The sequence below is a fragment of the Lynx rufus genome, unplaced genomic scaffold, assembly GCF_022079265.1.
Source record: "Lynx rufus isolate CCGP_SWC_20201006 ecotype Redwood Valley unplaced genomic scaffold, mLynRuf1.p SCAF_2, whole genome shotgun sequence".
Classification (NCBI taxonomy): domain Eukaryota; kingdom Metazoa; phylum Chordata; class Mammalia; order Carnivora; family Felidae; genus Lynx; species Lynx rufus.
In genome coordinates, this window is record NW_025814834.1 from 6,977,053 (window position 1) to 6,992,904 (window position 15,852).

The 15,852-nt window shown below is 53.0% G+C and overlaps 1 protein-coding gene across 2 annotated transcripts in view; it reads right to left on the bottom strand.

Moving 5' to 3' along the window:
* INPP5D (inositol polyphosphate-5-phosphatase D) overlaps positions 1 to 11,443 on the bottom strand; it is a 123,267-nt gene extending 111,824 nt beyond the window's left edge. The window contains exon 1 of one of the 2 annotated variants that reach the window (XM_047083386.1): positions 11,176 to 11,443. In XM_047083386.1, the coding sequence (XP_046939342.1) occupies positions 11,176 to 11,309 (134 nt within the window). In that variant the 5' untranslated portion in view covers positions 11,310 to 11,443. The remainder of the gene's footprint in view (positions 1 to 11,175) is intronic. The other variant, XM_047083387.1, reaches the window with a different exon arrangement.
* Between the last annotated feature and the right edge of the window lie 4,409 nt (positions 11,444 to 15,852).

Here is a 15,852-nt window from a genome sequence, read left to right on the forward strand (position 1 = left end):
TATTTTATAAAACTTACATGACTCTTAAGCCACAACCTGACCCAAATCACATAAATCGATCTCCCCTATGCACACGTACACAAAAATCCTAAATAATTCAGAATACAATCAAAAGTTATCATGATCAAAACCAGTTAATTTTAACCATGCAAAAATGGTTAATGTCAGGGACTTTATTTATTTATTTATTAAAAGGTTTTTTTTTTTTACATTTTATTTATTTTTGCAAGACAGAGAGAGAGAGAGAGAGAGGGAGACAGCACGTGAGCAGGGGAGGGGCAGAGAGAGAAGGAGACACAGAATCCGAAGCAGGCTCCAGGCTCCAAGCTGTCAGCACAGAGCCCGATGCGGGGCTCAAACCCACAAACCATGAGATCATGACCTGAGCCGAAGTCAGATGTTTAACCAACTGAGCCACCCAGGCGCTCCAATGTTAGGGACTTCATAAAATTAAGCTATTATACTGAAATAAGGGAAACAATGTGTCATCTCAATAGACACTAAAAAGGCATTTGATAAAATTCAATACTTAGTCATTCAAAACTATTTACAAACCTAGGAAAAGATGGGTCCTTGTTTAATGTGACAATGAGCAACAACTAACTTTTATCAAGTGCTAACTCCATGCAGGTATTGTACCAAATTCTTTCCAGGAACTGTCACGTTTGATTCTCATAGAACTTCCTGAGGTAGATATGTTCTCTTCCCAATACCCTCCGCTGCAGTGTTTTAGAAATACTGGCCAATGTAATAAATTATGAAATCTAAATCAGAGTTATAAGTATTTGGACAGTAGACCACAAAATGATCACGATTTACATACAACAGGATTGTCCATCAAGAAAATCCAAGAGAAGCAAATGAAAAGCAATTTGAAACAAGGAGGAGTAAGGTAACAGAATAAAAGGTGAATTCATGAAACCTGTAACTTTCCTGTATGTTCTCAGTTACCACAAAAGGGTAACTGCAGGGGGAAAGCTATCATTTACAAAACTAACAAAATTGTAAAGTAATCAGAAGTAATCATAACAAGAAATATGAAGGATCTGTATGAAGAAAATGACACAATTTTAAATAGGGGTAGCTATACTTATCATTAAGACTAATACTAAAATGTCCCTTTTCGCAAGTTATATTATGGATTTCATGGAATTCTAATTGAAGGTGCAACTGTCTTTTTTCCCAACTCGACAAAATTATTAGCTGGTTTGCCTGGGAGGATACTTGAAAACAATAGATGTGAAAATCCTAAAATAAAATCGTTTATAAAATTGTGGTGATGCATTTGGCATGATAGTGATGTAAGAAAACAGACAATAGGCAGAACAGGGTTGACAGGCAAGAAAGAGATATATAAGACTTACTATACAGTGAAGGATGAATCAGAAAAGGAAAAGAAGTAAATCATTCAGTGAAAGTTCTTGAGAAAGACGATTGGCTACTCGAAAAAAATACACATACATCCTTGGCTTAGGCTACTCATTAAATTAATTCCAGAGAGATTAAAGTGTCAAATGTAAAAAACAAAACAAAACAAAAAACAAAAAACTGGGGGCACCTGGGTGGTTCAGTCGGTTTAGCATCCCACGCTTGATCTTGGCTCGTCATGATCTCACAGTTGGTGAGACTGAGCCCTGTGTTGGGCTCTGTGTTGACAGCATGGAGCCTGCTTGGGATTCTCTCTTTCCCTGCCCCTCCCCCTCTCTCAAAATAAATAAATAAACATACAAAAATGAAAAATTTATCATCTTTCCATCTGTTTTTCCCAAATACTTTGCACATGATGTACAATTAAATTCAATCCACCCAATGACACTACTACATAGGTATTATTTAAACAATTTTTTTTAAACGTTTAATTTTTGAGAGACAGAGAGAGACAGAGCATGAGCAGGGGAGGGGCAGAGACAGAGAGAGGGAGTCACAGAATCTGAAGCAGGCCCCAGGCTCTGAGCTGTCAGCACAGAACCTGATGCAGGGCTCGAACTCACAAGTGAGATCATGACCTGAGCTGAAGTGGGATGCTTAACCGACTGAGCCACCCAGGCACCCCAAAAGGTATTCTTAGCCTGGTTTTCAGATAAGGAAACCAAGGGCCCGTGGAATTAGACAACTTGCTGGAGGTTGGACAGGCAGAGTCCTCCTTAGCCCAAGTCTATCAAGTTCCAAAGGCCCTGTCCTAACCCTCCTGCCTCCCACTAAAAAAAAAAAAAAAAAAAAAACCCAGAATATCTTGAGCGGAGGGACTCTCTACATTTAAAAGCAAAGGAGAAAGAGAGAAAAAAATCACAAAGGAAAAAGAAGGAAAAAGTCTCTGAATGTCAAGAAAATCACAAAGTTTAACCACAGTGCAAATATTTGCAACAAATGTGATACAAAGACTTTATGCAAACAGATAATAGAAAAACCACACAGCAGCTTCAAAAGCAAAATGTCAGAGAGAATGGACAGACCATTCGCGGAAGAGGAATGATGAAGGTCAACGCACCTGTCAAACAAGTTTACCACGACTGCAATCAAGAAATGCAAAGAGAAATGAACAGGTATTAACCACCTTTCACCTTGCAACTTAATAATGTTTTTTTAGGAGCAAAGATTCAGCACACGGCCGCTGGAATGAGGTAGGCACTCTCTTGTACAGCCGACCAGAGCACAAAGTGGAACCACATTCTGGAGAGCCGTTGGTCTTTCTGTATCAAGAATCTAAAAAGTATTTCTATCCTTTGATCCAATAATTCCACCTCTGGGAATCTATACCCAGAAACGTCACAATTCTGCACAAAGACCTCCATCACCATCGTATTTATAACAATAAAACACTGCTGGCGACTTAAATGTCATATCACACAAGTCATTTCATCAATTGTGGCACATGTTGTGCTAGAATCTTGGCGCCCGCTAAACATGATATTTAGGAAAATTTTTAACCAACTGAGGAATGTTAATGTAACACAGACCAAAATTATGTGCGTATAGCTAGATATAATATTACAGAGATTTCTACATCCCTGGAGAAAGAGGAATAAAGAGAATGAGAAGGTACACATACAAATTAGCAGTATTCACGTTTGTCTCTCAATAGTTGGGTGATTACTTTCCTTCTTTATACCTCTTTGCACATTATGCTTAATGCTATTTTTTTAAGATTTTTTTCCAGTTTATTTCTTTTGAGAGAGAGAGAGAGAGAGTGAGAGAGCAAGTGGGAGAGAGTCAGAGAGAGAGAGAGAATCCCAAGCAGGCTCTACACCATCAGCGCAGAGCCCGATGTGGGGCTCAAACCCACAAACCGCCAGATCATGACCTGAGCTGAAGTCTGATGCTTACCTGACTGAGCCACCCAGGCTCCCCTTAACACTATTTTTTTTTTAAGTTACTTGAAAGAACACTGCGCTGTTTATCAGAAGATCTATTTCTGCATCGTCACTGACGCCTGTGATGGCCTCAACAAGCCTCGAGACTCTGGAGGGCAGGGTCCTGGCTATGAGTGCAAGGCCGGACCAGCTGATGCTCTGGGGACCAGCCCTGTCTGGGGTGATTTTTACAACGCAGTTGAACCCAAGTTGTTTGGGTCCTGGTACTTGTTAATACAATGCTTTTCTTCCTTTCTTTTTTTTTTTTAATTTTTTTTTTAACGTTTATTTATTTTTCAGACAGAGAGAGACAGAGCATGAACAGGGGAGGGGCAGAGAGAGAGGGAGACACAGAATCTGAAACAGGCTCCAGGCTCTGAGCTGTCAGCACAGAGCCCGACGCGGGGCTCGAACTCACAGACCGTGAGATCATGACCTGAGCCGCAGTCGGACGCTTAACCGACCGAGCCACCCAGGCACCCCGATACAATGCTTTTCTAATTAACGGACAACGGGGGTATGAAATGAGCACGGGAGAAAGGAAAGATCTGGTCCCCAGAGCTGCAGGCTTATTCTACCCGCTCTGCTCCGGCAGGGCCCGCTTCGGCCACCTGCACTGATCCCCACCCCGTCCACATGCTGGGCTGGTTCCCTCTGCAGAGCCTGAGGACTTTTGTCCCCTCAGTAGCTCCCTCCCAAATGGGAACTAGTCAATCCCTCTTAAGACGGCCTCCATTCCTTGATTTTATCTTCAATCTGCCTGGTGCTTCTTCCTGGCATCCATGCCCCAGACCCTTCTCTCCGTCAGGCTTCCGGGAGCTCAACCCTGGCCCCAGCGGCCACTGGACACTCATGCGCCATTCAAGTGCTCTTCCTGCCTTATCTTTTTGAGCACTTCCTCTGAGGAGGCCCCACATGACAGCTCACTGTCTCCCGGAGGCTCCTACAGGGCTCCAGGAAGTTCTAGAAGTGTCACTCTGCCGGTGCTCTCTCTCCTTCTGCTGTGGAACTTTCTCCACAGAGGGGCCCTATACTCCTCTGCATCTGAAATGTCACTACTCACTTTATGAGTTGTAAAAAATAACGGCCAGGGTTTAGTGGGTGTTGACCGTGTGTGCCTGGCCTTGGGTCACACATTTTGCCCACATTCTCCCATTTTTACCCTCTCAGTAATCCAATGACAACAACAGAAAGACAAATAGGCCGACTTTTAAAATGGGCAGAGGATCTGAAGAGACATTTCTCCAAATAAGATAGACAAATGGCCGGGGCGCCTGGGTGGCTCAGTCGGTCGGGCGTCCAACTTCGGCTCAGGCCATGATCTCACAGTCTATGAGTTCAAGCCCCGTGTCGGGCTCTGTGCTGACGGCTCAGACCCTGGAGCCTGCTTCGGATTCTGTGTCTCCCTCTCTCTCTGCCCCTCCCCCGTTTGTGCTCTTGTCTCTCTCTGTCTCAAAAAGAAATAAAAACATTAAAAAAAAAAAAGATAGACAAATGGCCAATAAACACGAAAAGAAGCTCGACGTCGTTAATCATTTAGGGAGACGCAGCCCCAGGTCACAATAAGATGCCACTTCACAGCCACCAGAATCATTATCACCAAAAAGATAGTAACGGGGGTTGGTGAAAATGTGGAACAGTCATGGCTGATGGGAACGTAAAACGGTGCAGCTCCTGTGGAAAACAGTGTGACCGTTCCACAGAAAGCTACCATTACTATTTGACCCAGCAATCCCACCCAAGACCATTGAAAACACGTGTTCGCACAAAACCTTGCACATGGGGGCGCCTGGGTGGCTCACCCAGGTAAGTGCCTGACTCTTGGTTTCAGCTCAGGTCACGATCATGGGCGCGGTTTGTGCATTCGAGCCCCACGTCAGGCTCTGCGCTGACATTGTGGAGCCTGCTTGTGATTCTCTCTCTCCGCCCCCCCTTCTGCCCCTCCCTCACTTGTGCTGTCTCTGTCTCTCTCAAAATAAATAAACTTAAAATTTTTTAAAATGTTTATTTATTTATGAGCACGAGAAGGGGAGGGGCAGAGAACGAGAGACGCACAGAATCAGAAGCAGTCTCCAGGCTCCAAGCTGTCAGCACAGAGCCCGACGCGGGGCTCGAACCCACCAACCGTGGGACCATGACCTGAGCCGAAGTCAGACGCTTAATCAACTGAGCCGCCCAGGCGCCCCAATAAATAAACTTTAAAAACAAAACCAAACCACAAAAACCGTGTACATGAATGTTGACAGCAGCATTTCTCATAATAGCCAAAAAGTGGAAACGACCCCAACGTCCACCAACTGATAAATGGATGATTAAAATGTGGCCTAGCCACACAACGGACTATTATTTAACCGTAATCATGCTACAACATGGCTGAACTCCAAAAGCATTAATGCTGGGTGGAAAAAGCCAGACACAAAGGCCGCATATTGTATGATTCCATTCACATAAAATATCCAGACCAGGCAAGTGTCAGCAAGTCTATTAGTGGTTGCCAAGGGTTGGAGGGTGGGGAAATCCCGAGTGAGTGCCTGTGAGTACAGGGTTTCTTTTTGGGATGATGGAGTTAGACAGTGGTGATAGTTGCACAACGCTAAGGATGTCCTAAACACCACTGAATTGTACACTGTGCAAAGGGTGATTTTATGGGATGTGAATTATACCTCAATAAAAACAAATTAACCCCAGGAGTGGGCACCTCTCCAGCGAGGACGCTGGGTGGGCGCAGGCAGGTTAGCATCTCGCAAACACTAGAACTCACATCGAACGCAGCCAGTCACGGAGGGCTGTCCGCTAAGCACTGTGTCGCACGGCATGGATTGAGGCGGGAAGGGCAGACTGCCTGTCAGCCCATCTCTGGGGCAACGAGGAACGCCTGGCCAGGAGCACCGCAGCCATTTCACCACGTTTGGGTTCACACTCCAGGAGAGCGGACCCTTCGACGGGGAGGCACCAGTGTCTGTGCCCAGGTGAAGTTAACCCGCCAAGCAGGCCAGCTTGCAAAACACACCGAAGCCAGAGCCTACGCTGGTTCTGGAAGAGCTGCCCTGGTGTGCTGGGCACGGGCGCAGAAAGCCTGGAGACCGTCAGCTTCACCAGGTTGTTCTGAGTCCCTCACCGTGCACAGAAGACGCCAGTGAGCCATTGAACCCACAGGCCTTCACGGGCGCTCCACTCTCTCCCGTCTTGCGCACAGAAAGAAAACTCAGAAGAAAAGAACACTTGGACCAACTCTGACGTAAACTGGGTTTCAAGAGCCCGTGGTCCTCCGGCCTGGCTAGAGGCTACCGTCTGGGCCAGTATTGGGCCCCACTTTCTGTCAACACCAGCTACGAAAACCAGTGTATTTCTTTGCATTGCACAAAAATAATCAGTGAGCAGTGCAAACTTGACTGAAACTTTGGAAGCGAATTGGAGGAAAGGGGGTTGTATCCATGCGTTCACACCACAGGAAATGGCTTTATGCCTCTCCTGGACATTTCTGCCCCCCCCCAGTCCCTTCTCTGTGTCCCCCCTTTCCGGGCCTACCCGATCCCACACAGCCCCAGGCTTGCTGGCTCCCCTCTGTTTCTCCTTCCTGAGAACGGCCTGAGTTCAAGTCCTGACCCTGCCATTTATCGGTCCTGTAAACGTGGCATGCTACCTAACCTCTCTGGGCCTCAGTTTCCTCGTCCTTAAAGTGGGGATAATAACAGGACTTCCTCCGAAGGTCGCTGGCGACGGTGAGTTAATACATGTAAAGAGCCTGGAACAAAGCCTGGCACATAGTTAGCCTTCGTGAATCTCTTGCGGTTATTTTTAGGCAGAACAGGTGAGCAACCACCTTTTGTGAGGGGAGCAAGGCTTAGGGCCTGCTCTACCCCAACTGGCCTGTCACACTTCCTAACGAGAAGGCGGCCTTCTCTGAGGGAGCTTTTGGTGACTGAATGTCATTCCTGTGCTTCTTCATCTTTGGGGCCGTGCTGACGAGGCCACAATCCAGGCTGCCTGGCCGCCGTCCCCGGGAAGGAGGCCGTGGGTGGACCTGGGCGTCTCGGGGAAGGCTGTGTGTTGAGGAAACCGAGATTACTTCCCCACCCCCCCCACCCCGCCCCCCCAGCTGGCTGGACGAGGCAGCACATGTCTGCCCCTCCTCCAGGAGGGAAGCCAACTCTAGTGTGCTACAGTGGGAACGCCACTCCACTGGGCAGACTGTGTTCCCAACCACGCTGGGCCATTGTTCTGGTTCTGCCTGTGTGGCCTGAGCCAGGGGAGGCTGGCCCTGCTGACTCCTGGCTCTTACATCGGGGGGACCCCCATCCCCAAAGGTATGTATCTCTTTTCTGTAGCATAAAGCACCTAACAGGTGCACTGGTGCCACGTGGGGGTGCTGTCCTGGCCGGAGAGGAGGGCACAAGCTAGATGGCCTCTTAGTATGCCCATCCCAGCTGGGCCGGATGCCCCCTCCAGCCTCCCCTGCGGTGGGACTGAGTGTGGTCAGGTGAGCACGACGGAGGCCCCATCTAGAAGAGCACACTGTCGCTTGTGTTTCCAAGCCCCCTTGCCCCAAGACGGCAGAGCTGCCTGGGGCCTTCCCCCTCCGGCTCTCAGGGCCCAAGACGGGCCTCCAGGCCTCCCTAAAGCGGGGTTCTCTGAGCTGCTGAGGAGAGGCCTGAGCTTTCCTGCCCAGTGGCAGGTGGGCGGTAGGGCTGACCTCTCTGGAGGAAATGCGGGTTTGCGAGGTCTGGGGTGAACGTGTGCTCTCATCACGTGGGTGGCACTGAATTGCAGCCTTGTCTTTTGGTGCCTTCCTCACCCCCCTCTTCGTTTCATTTAAATAGTCAAATCCTGTTCTCTTTCCTGAGCACCAAGGCCACTGGGGAGGTTGTACTCAGTTCCTGGTGCTCTGAACACAGCTGCCTAAACCAGCCGCTGGAAGCCCCCTGCTGTCCCCTCACTCAGCAGAGGGGACTGGGGACAGGCTCCAGGCAGTGGGCACAGGCAGAATGAGGCCTGCGCACGCAGGGCCATGAGGTCTCTTTCTGTGGATATTTCTAGAGCAGGAGGGGAGTCTTGGTGGTCTCCTCCTGCAGTCCTGGCTCACTTTGAGAGCCCTGACCCCACACCTGCACCAGCTGGGTCCCCGTACTCCCAGCTGACTTCCAGAGAGACAGCAGAGGGGCGAAGCCTGTCGCTTGTGAAACCGAGGACATTTCGCCCAGTTGCTTTTCACCCCACAGGCCGTGGACAGGACGGCGTGGGGCAAGGTCTGCACCGGGCCACGGGGAACAGAGAAAACTAAGGATAGTGGGCTTTGCTTCCCAAGAGGTTAAATCTATTAGATTTAAAGGACTGGTGTTTGCTTTGTTTTTTTGTTTGTTTGGTTGGTTGGTTTTTTGTTTCGTTTTTAACGTTTATTTATTTTTGAGAGAGAGAGAGAGAGAGAGAACATGAGCAGGGGAGAGGCAGAGAGAGAGGGAGACAGAGAATCCCAAGCAGGCTTTGTGCTACCAGCACAGAGAGCCCCCGATGCAGGGCTCAAACCCACGAACCATGAGATCACGACCTGAGCCGAAATCAAGAGTCAGAGTAAGCTTAACCAACTGAGCCACCCAGGCACCCCTGTTTTGTTTTGTTTTTAAGAGTACACTCTTACTGCTTTTCGGTGTTAAAGGATGCTTTCTTCCATGAAATGAGCCTTTGGAAGGTCCAGTGAGTTGTCATGCATTTAGTCAGTTTTTCATTTTTAAATCTCCTCCATTGGCAAAATGAAAGGTGGCAGCAGGATTGTGTCTCACAGGTTTGGGGACAGTTTGGTGGTCCCTGGCATCCCACAGCCTGGAGTGGCTCCCGACCCTGCGGGAAGGATGGCTTCCCTTGAAAAGCAGAGGGGCTCGGGGAGCCCCGGGCCTGGCCGAAGGGCAGGGTTCCCAGGGAAGAATCCAAGCCCTGGGGTCTAGACCTGAAAGGGTTTCGAGGACAGGAACTTGATGACAAGTCCAGGCCTCGGTGAAGAGGACAGTAGACAGCTGGGCACCACGGGCGCCCTCCCTAAGATGCAGACCCCGAACTCTCTACAGCTCTGAGAGTCATTGCATGCAGAAGAGGGGACGGGGGTGGGGGTGGGGGAGGAGGAGCGGAGGAAGGACAACGGGAAACCAGGCCTGGATCCCAGCCTGCCGCCAGCTAGTAAGGGCAGTGGAGACATAGGCCTCACCCTCTCGAAGCTCCTTCCGCTCACTTGCAAACTCAGGGGTCATCGGATGAGAGGTTCCCAAGGCCTCCACTCAGCCCCGGCTCTGGCCTCCATCATGCTGCCCGTATGGAGTCAGAGATTGCATTGCAGCCGGGGCACAATCAGAGCCCCTTGACCAGAGGGCTGCTGCACCAGTTAGCCCTGGAAGGTCAGCGGGGGCTCAGCACACAGCGAACACCCAACAGAATCGGCCGCTCACTGGGGCAGGAGACCGGTCCATGCGGGCCCAGCGGAGTCAATTTGGAGTCTCCCCACTATTTCCCAGGCCCTGTTGGTGGGTCCCCACGGGGGCACTGCCTGTGGGGAGGTCCTGGGTCCCCTCCCCTGAGTGTGAGACTGGGGGGCATGGGAAGCTGGCCTTGGGAGGTGGGCCTCTGGTGCCATCAACACTCAGGCCTGTTTAGGAGCATTTTCTAATACTCCCAGCTGGTCCTCGTAGACACCTTGGCTTCTCCTGCCGTATCACCCGGAACCTAGGCTCACAGCTTGACAGGGTGAGGAGTGGGGTGGCCTGGGTGCAGCCTCTGGGGTCAGATGGCCCTGGCTTCGACCGTCGTCCGTCGCTTAACCTATCCGAGCCTCAGTTTCCTCAACTGCAAAGGAGGGGGGTGACACCAGCACCTGCGGTTCAGGTTGCCGTGGGGACGAAATGAGATAACGCCCCGACAAGTACGTACGCTTAATGCTCAAAACGGGTCTGTGTTCAGTGACCTGCCTCCCTGCTGCCTGGTCACAGGGAACTTCCTGCAAGCCCAGGGATGCTACCTGAGAAGTGCAGGGGGACAGCCCGTCCCCTGCTGTGCCCTGGTGCTGCCCTAGGCCGTGCAGGGGTGCTTAGATGCCAGGGCTGCAGGGCTGAGGGCCTTCTTCAGACATGGGTCAAGAAGGGTGTTTTAAAAAGGAACCTCCAGCAAGTGGCTGGTTCCTCCATTGTTAAGAGAACCAGAGCGTTGGGCGATCTCCCGGAGCCGGGAGTGAGGTGAAGCGGGTAGATGAGGGTGGCCGAAATGGGTGGGGGACACAGCCCGGTGCCGGGGTGAGGAGGGAAGAGGCTCTCCCCGTCAGTGATGGTGACTTCCTCTGCTCTCAGGGCCCCGAATGCAACTTCTAGGTGAACTGAAAGGTCCTTCTTGAGCGAACCCACCCCACATTCTGGCTCCCGAACAACGGCGTCCTCCAGGGACCCAAAGCCTAGGCGCCAGAAGGGTCCCCGCTCGCCACGCCTGCTCCCCAGAGGTCTGCACCAGGGTCTCCGGGCTGGGCATCTGTGACCCACACCTGAGCCGAGCCAGCCGCTGTCTAACACGGGCACCACCTTGGAGCCCCGAGCTCCCGCCTGCCTCCCAGAGCCTGGAGACCCTCGACCCGGCCCCTGCCCCCGCCGCTCGCGTGTGACCAGGCCCAGAGTGGCTCTGGGGGGTCCGGCGCTGAAAAACCTGAGCTCCAAGGCCACGCAGGCCCACAGGGGGCCTCAGCAGGACCCACCAACAAATCCGGGCAGCACACAAGTGGGGCCCACGCATCGCGTGACCCGAAGCCACCCTGTCCCCCGGCGGGCCGCGCCTCCTCCCGTGGGCCCGGCGCACTTACAGCACGCAGAGCGCGTAGGCCTTGGAGATGGACTCGCTGGCACGCACGAGGAAGCTCCCGTCCTTGCCCGTCCTGGACAGCAGCTCCTCGGCCTTGGAGCGGGTGATGTTGCCATGGTTCCAGCAGGGGACCATGGCGGCCACGGGCCTCCCCGGGCCGGGCGGGCGGCCACCCCAGGACCCACACGCCACCGAGGGGAGCTGAGGCCCCCGCACCGCGAGCCGCCGTCGGTCCCCTCTCGGTTGCCCCGCTGCTGCCACCAGCTCCCTGCCCGACTTCCTGTTTCAGGAGCTCAGCGAGGGAAAGGAAGCCAGCAGCGGCAGAGAACTTCCTCATTGCGGAGACCGGCCGGGGGAGGCCGCGCTCCACCTTCCCACCCCGCCCACCCGCCGGCCGCCCCTCCCGCTGCCCCCCCAAGGCCTCCCCGGGGCGGCAGCTGGGTCGTCGTCGGGGTCAGGAGGCTCACGGCCGGCTCCCGGAGAAGCGCGGCCTGGCAGGTGGACGGGCCAGGACAGTGGCCACTGGAGGCCTGTCTGGATGCTCACGCGGGATGGCCACGCCCTGGCCGGATCCCTCGCCCTCGGCTTTACCCTACTCCAGGGGCTACTCAGCTGGGACCACCGCCTGCCCCCCAGGGCCAGGCGAGATTGAGGGAGAGGGGCGCAGTGGAGCCCCCTCCCAATGTGAGAGACTCAGGAAACCACCACACAGCCTTGGGTGCTGGAAGGACCTTGAGGGACACCACCCTAGGGCTCCAACGGCCCAGGTGACAGCTCTGTGACACGTTTACACTCGTCCCCAAGCGCCGGTGGGTGTGAAGGAACCCTGTTCTCCATGGCGGTCCAGCTTAGCCACACACGAAGGGGGTGGAGGGCTTGGGGACGTTGACCCTTCACAGAGAGAATGCGGGCTGGGTTTTCCCCTCTGGGTCTTTCCAGGATGCTCGGAAATGACACTTCCCCACAGGCTGACCACCTGGCCAAGGATGAAGAACGTGGCTTCCGGTGCCGTTTATCCCAGGAGAGTCAGGGTGGCCAGTGGAGTGCCTCCAGGCTGCCATGGTTGCACTTGCCGGTGGCTGAAAGGAGAGCTGCCCCCATGGGGCCACCATCCCGGACCAGCAGATTCTGAGGGCTCCAAAGCAGACGTCCACTCGTGGGGTGCACTCCGTTCTTGGGTCAGGCCCAGCAGGGTCAAGGGGCGCTGCTGACCCATCGCACAAGGCAGTGGTGCCCCCCCCATCCCACAGCCAGGCCTCGCCCCACCCCCCAAGACATGACAAGAGACCCCCTCCAGAGGCCCGAGCTCAGTGAGCCTCCGTCTGAGCCCCCCAGCTCTACATCGGAGCTTCAGGAGCTGATCAGACGTCTTTCTCTCAGCTGAGGTTTCCTCTTTTCTACCTTGAGGAAATAACCCCTAAGGGAGCTCGCCTGTGCTGAAGAGCCCTTAGCACCTCCACCTGCATGGACCTCCACACGGCAGGTGATTCTGAACAAGCATGTCCTGATTATGAGGCCAGAGTGTGGCCTCTGGGCTCCAGGTGACGTTCCTTCTGGAAACTCCGGCTCAGTGAACTCCCCAGTCCTCACTCCCACCTCCCTAAGCCACTCTGAGCTTCCTCTCCCCTGACCTCTGACCCTGCCCGGCTCCTCCCACTGGACTAACCACTCAACTCCCAAATTCTCAGGACATAGGAAGCAAGGGTCCTCTGGGCAGGCCCTGAGCTAGGCGTGGGGACAAGAGCTGGCCTCCACACTCCAGCCTTCTGGAAGCCAGCTCTACGCTCCCATCACCACCATTTAGCACCCTTCTTGCCTCCCTGCTGACCCTCCAACAACCTCCTCCTTGGTCTCAGCCTCAAGGCCCCTTGGTCTCTTTAGGGCCCATTAGAAGGATCCATCTGCAGTCCTGACCCCTTAATACCTTGACCAGACCCTCCACCACGTCCAAGACTCTTGCACTTATCACTGCCTTCCTGCCACTTTCTCCAGCTTCCCACACTCCCTCTCTCAGGCCTCTGTCCCTACCGAGTCCTGCCTTTCAGCAGAGTCGGGGGGCCAGTGGGACCACCTTTGCCCTTTACCCCTGTGATTTCCCTTGGACACACAGGACACATACATGACACACGCATTTCCCTAATTTTTAAGGCCCATCCCATTTCTACTTCCATCCAACCCAGCTGCCTGAGCCATCTGACATGGTCAGCTTCCTGGTCTCCCTGCCGTTCTGCTGCCCTGTTCGGAAAACCACAACACTTAGACCAGGGCCGCCCTCTCAGCGGGTGGGTGGGGACTGGGTGAATATTTTTTGCGGGGCCCCTGTCTGCATAAACAACGTACTAAAAATTTGTATTATAAAATTCATGCACCCACGTGAGGTACAGTGACTTATCATTGAAGATTTAGTATAATGGATAGAGAGGAGGTAATTATCTATGTGTTCAGTGTCCAGTCAGTGCACTGAAGAGTCTTTTGTGACATCCAGGCTCTTGCTTCCTGTTCAGACCCTGTATTTTAGTGTCTTGGGTTCACGGAAGCCCTTGGCTGTACCTCAGGGCTCCCCACGGCCCACCAGCCTGGGCAGACAGTCACCCACTGATTCCTACTGGAGGGCAAAGGAATGAAGGAGTGAAGGAAGTGTTGACTCACTGAGTCACCAAAAACAGAGGGAGCCGTGATAGTCAATTTTCTGCAACTTGGCTGGGCCATTATTCTAGATGTCTCTGTGAAGATACTTTTAGATGAGATTAGTATTTATGTTATTTAAAAATTTTTTAGATTCTGTTTTTTAAGTAGCCTCTGCACCTAACGTGGGGCTCAAACCCACAACCCCAAGATCAAGAGTTGCATGCTCTGCCAACTGAGCCAGCCAGGCGCCCCAAGGTTAGTATTTAAATCCGTAAACTCTGAGTAAAGCAGATTACTCTCCATATGTTGGGTGGGCCTCATGCAATCAGTTGAAGGCCTTTATAGAAAAAGACCGAGGCTCCCATAAGAAGAGGCAATTCTGTCACCAGATTGCCTTCAGCTTGAACTGTAGTTCCCCCCCCCCCCCCCCCCCCGCCCCAGCCAGCCAGCCAGCCAGCCCACCCTGCAGATTCTGGACTTGTCAGTTTCTGTAATCACATGAGACAATTCCTTAAAAATAAAGCTCTCTCATATATATGTACATACACACACACATCCTGTTGGTGGCGTTTCTCTGGAAAACCCTGACCAATACAGAAGGAACTGTTTGAAGGCTGCCCGCGGGGTGGTGTCATGAGGAGTGAACTGCCCTCACCCCCCACCCCCAGACCTGAGAAAAAGGCATCTTGGGCTGAAGAAGGAGATGGGGTGGCCATTCCCAGAAAACCGGGATAGGACCAGGAGGCCTGAGCCTCCTGTGGTCAAGCAGCGTTGCTCCCAGTGCCAGGGGGCCCAGGGCAAGTGGGTCAGCGCCCCCATCAGGAAAGAGTGACACCCTCTTCTGCCCTGAGAATATACCCTGCCCCCATCGGCCCCTCCCAAATCAAAGGTCAAGGGCTCTTATTATCGAGATGGGGAAGGGCTCACTCTCCACTAGAGTGAAAGACGACGGCCCAGCAGAGATCTCCTGAGGGCTGAGACACCTCCAAACATAGCAAGGATCATCCCCCTGACCCTCTGCAGGGAAGGAAGGGTGCCTCCTTCTTGGGCCCTCTCTCTCCCGGCTTCACCTCTGTGGGTTCTCGAGCGCTATCAGGGTGCCTGGCTCCACCTGCCTGCCTTCTCACAGACTTCCGGCTCCGCGTCCGCTATGGCATCTTCAGGTGGCTTTCCCAGATCCTCCCCCCAGGCCCCTGCAGACATTAATTCTGCTCAGCAGTCCTCTGAGTGCTGGGCGGGGCTTCTCCCGGAGGCCGGAGCACCCCGAAGGGTGGGAAGGCAGGGTCTCCGTTCACGGCGCGCCCACACTATTTTCCCTCCAGTCTCTAGTAATTCTATTTCAGGGCTGGAAATCAGACCCCGAGGCACACACCCAGGAGCAAGGCCGGGTCTGAGCCCCAGCTCTGCCCCAAGATCCCTCCGCTACAGAGTGTCTGTGAAGTCACTAAAGGGTCTGGTGCGAGGCAGGTGCTCTCCGATGAGACGGCTCCCGTAGGGGGCCCTCCTGACCGGTGGCTGGACGACAGAGTCTTGGGGGGCCCCAGCCAGCCGCCAGTGCCATTGACGCTGGCCACTGATTTAACAACCCTGGTATGAAAGAGAGGACTCTATAAAAGTGCTCTTTACCTACAACTAAAAATAACCGAAAATAGGTCAGATTCTGAGCCTTGCGACCCCCTACCACCAGGGGGAGCCTCCAACTCCTGCCTCCACCCATGAGTTCCTGTGTGGGGGGAGCTGTTCCTTTCCAAGAGTCCCGCCTCTGCCGTTCCCATAGTAACGACGCCGTAGGGATGGAGGCTATTTCCCAAGGGGTCCAGGGGCGGAGTTCATCATTGTGCTCAAGGATTTCCCTCGAATACCAAAGGCCTGGCAGCGAGCAGCTCTCCCCTTGCCAGAAGATGAAATAGGCCTGAACTGCAACCAGGAGAGTAGGGCTCGATTTGGGGGAAGAATTGGGTAAGAGAGAAAAATCACATCCACAAAAATAACTTGTGCCTTTTGCCAAGATTGTTAAGGACACGGGGACATATTCAAAATACAATGGTAA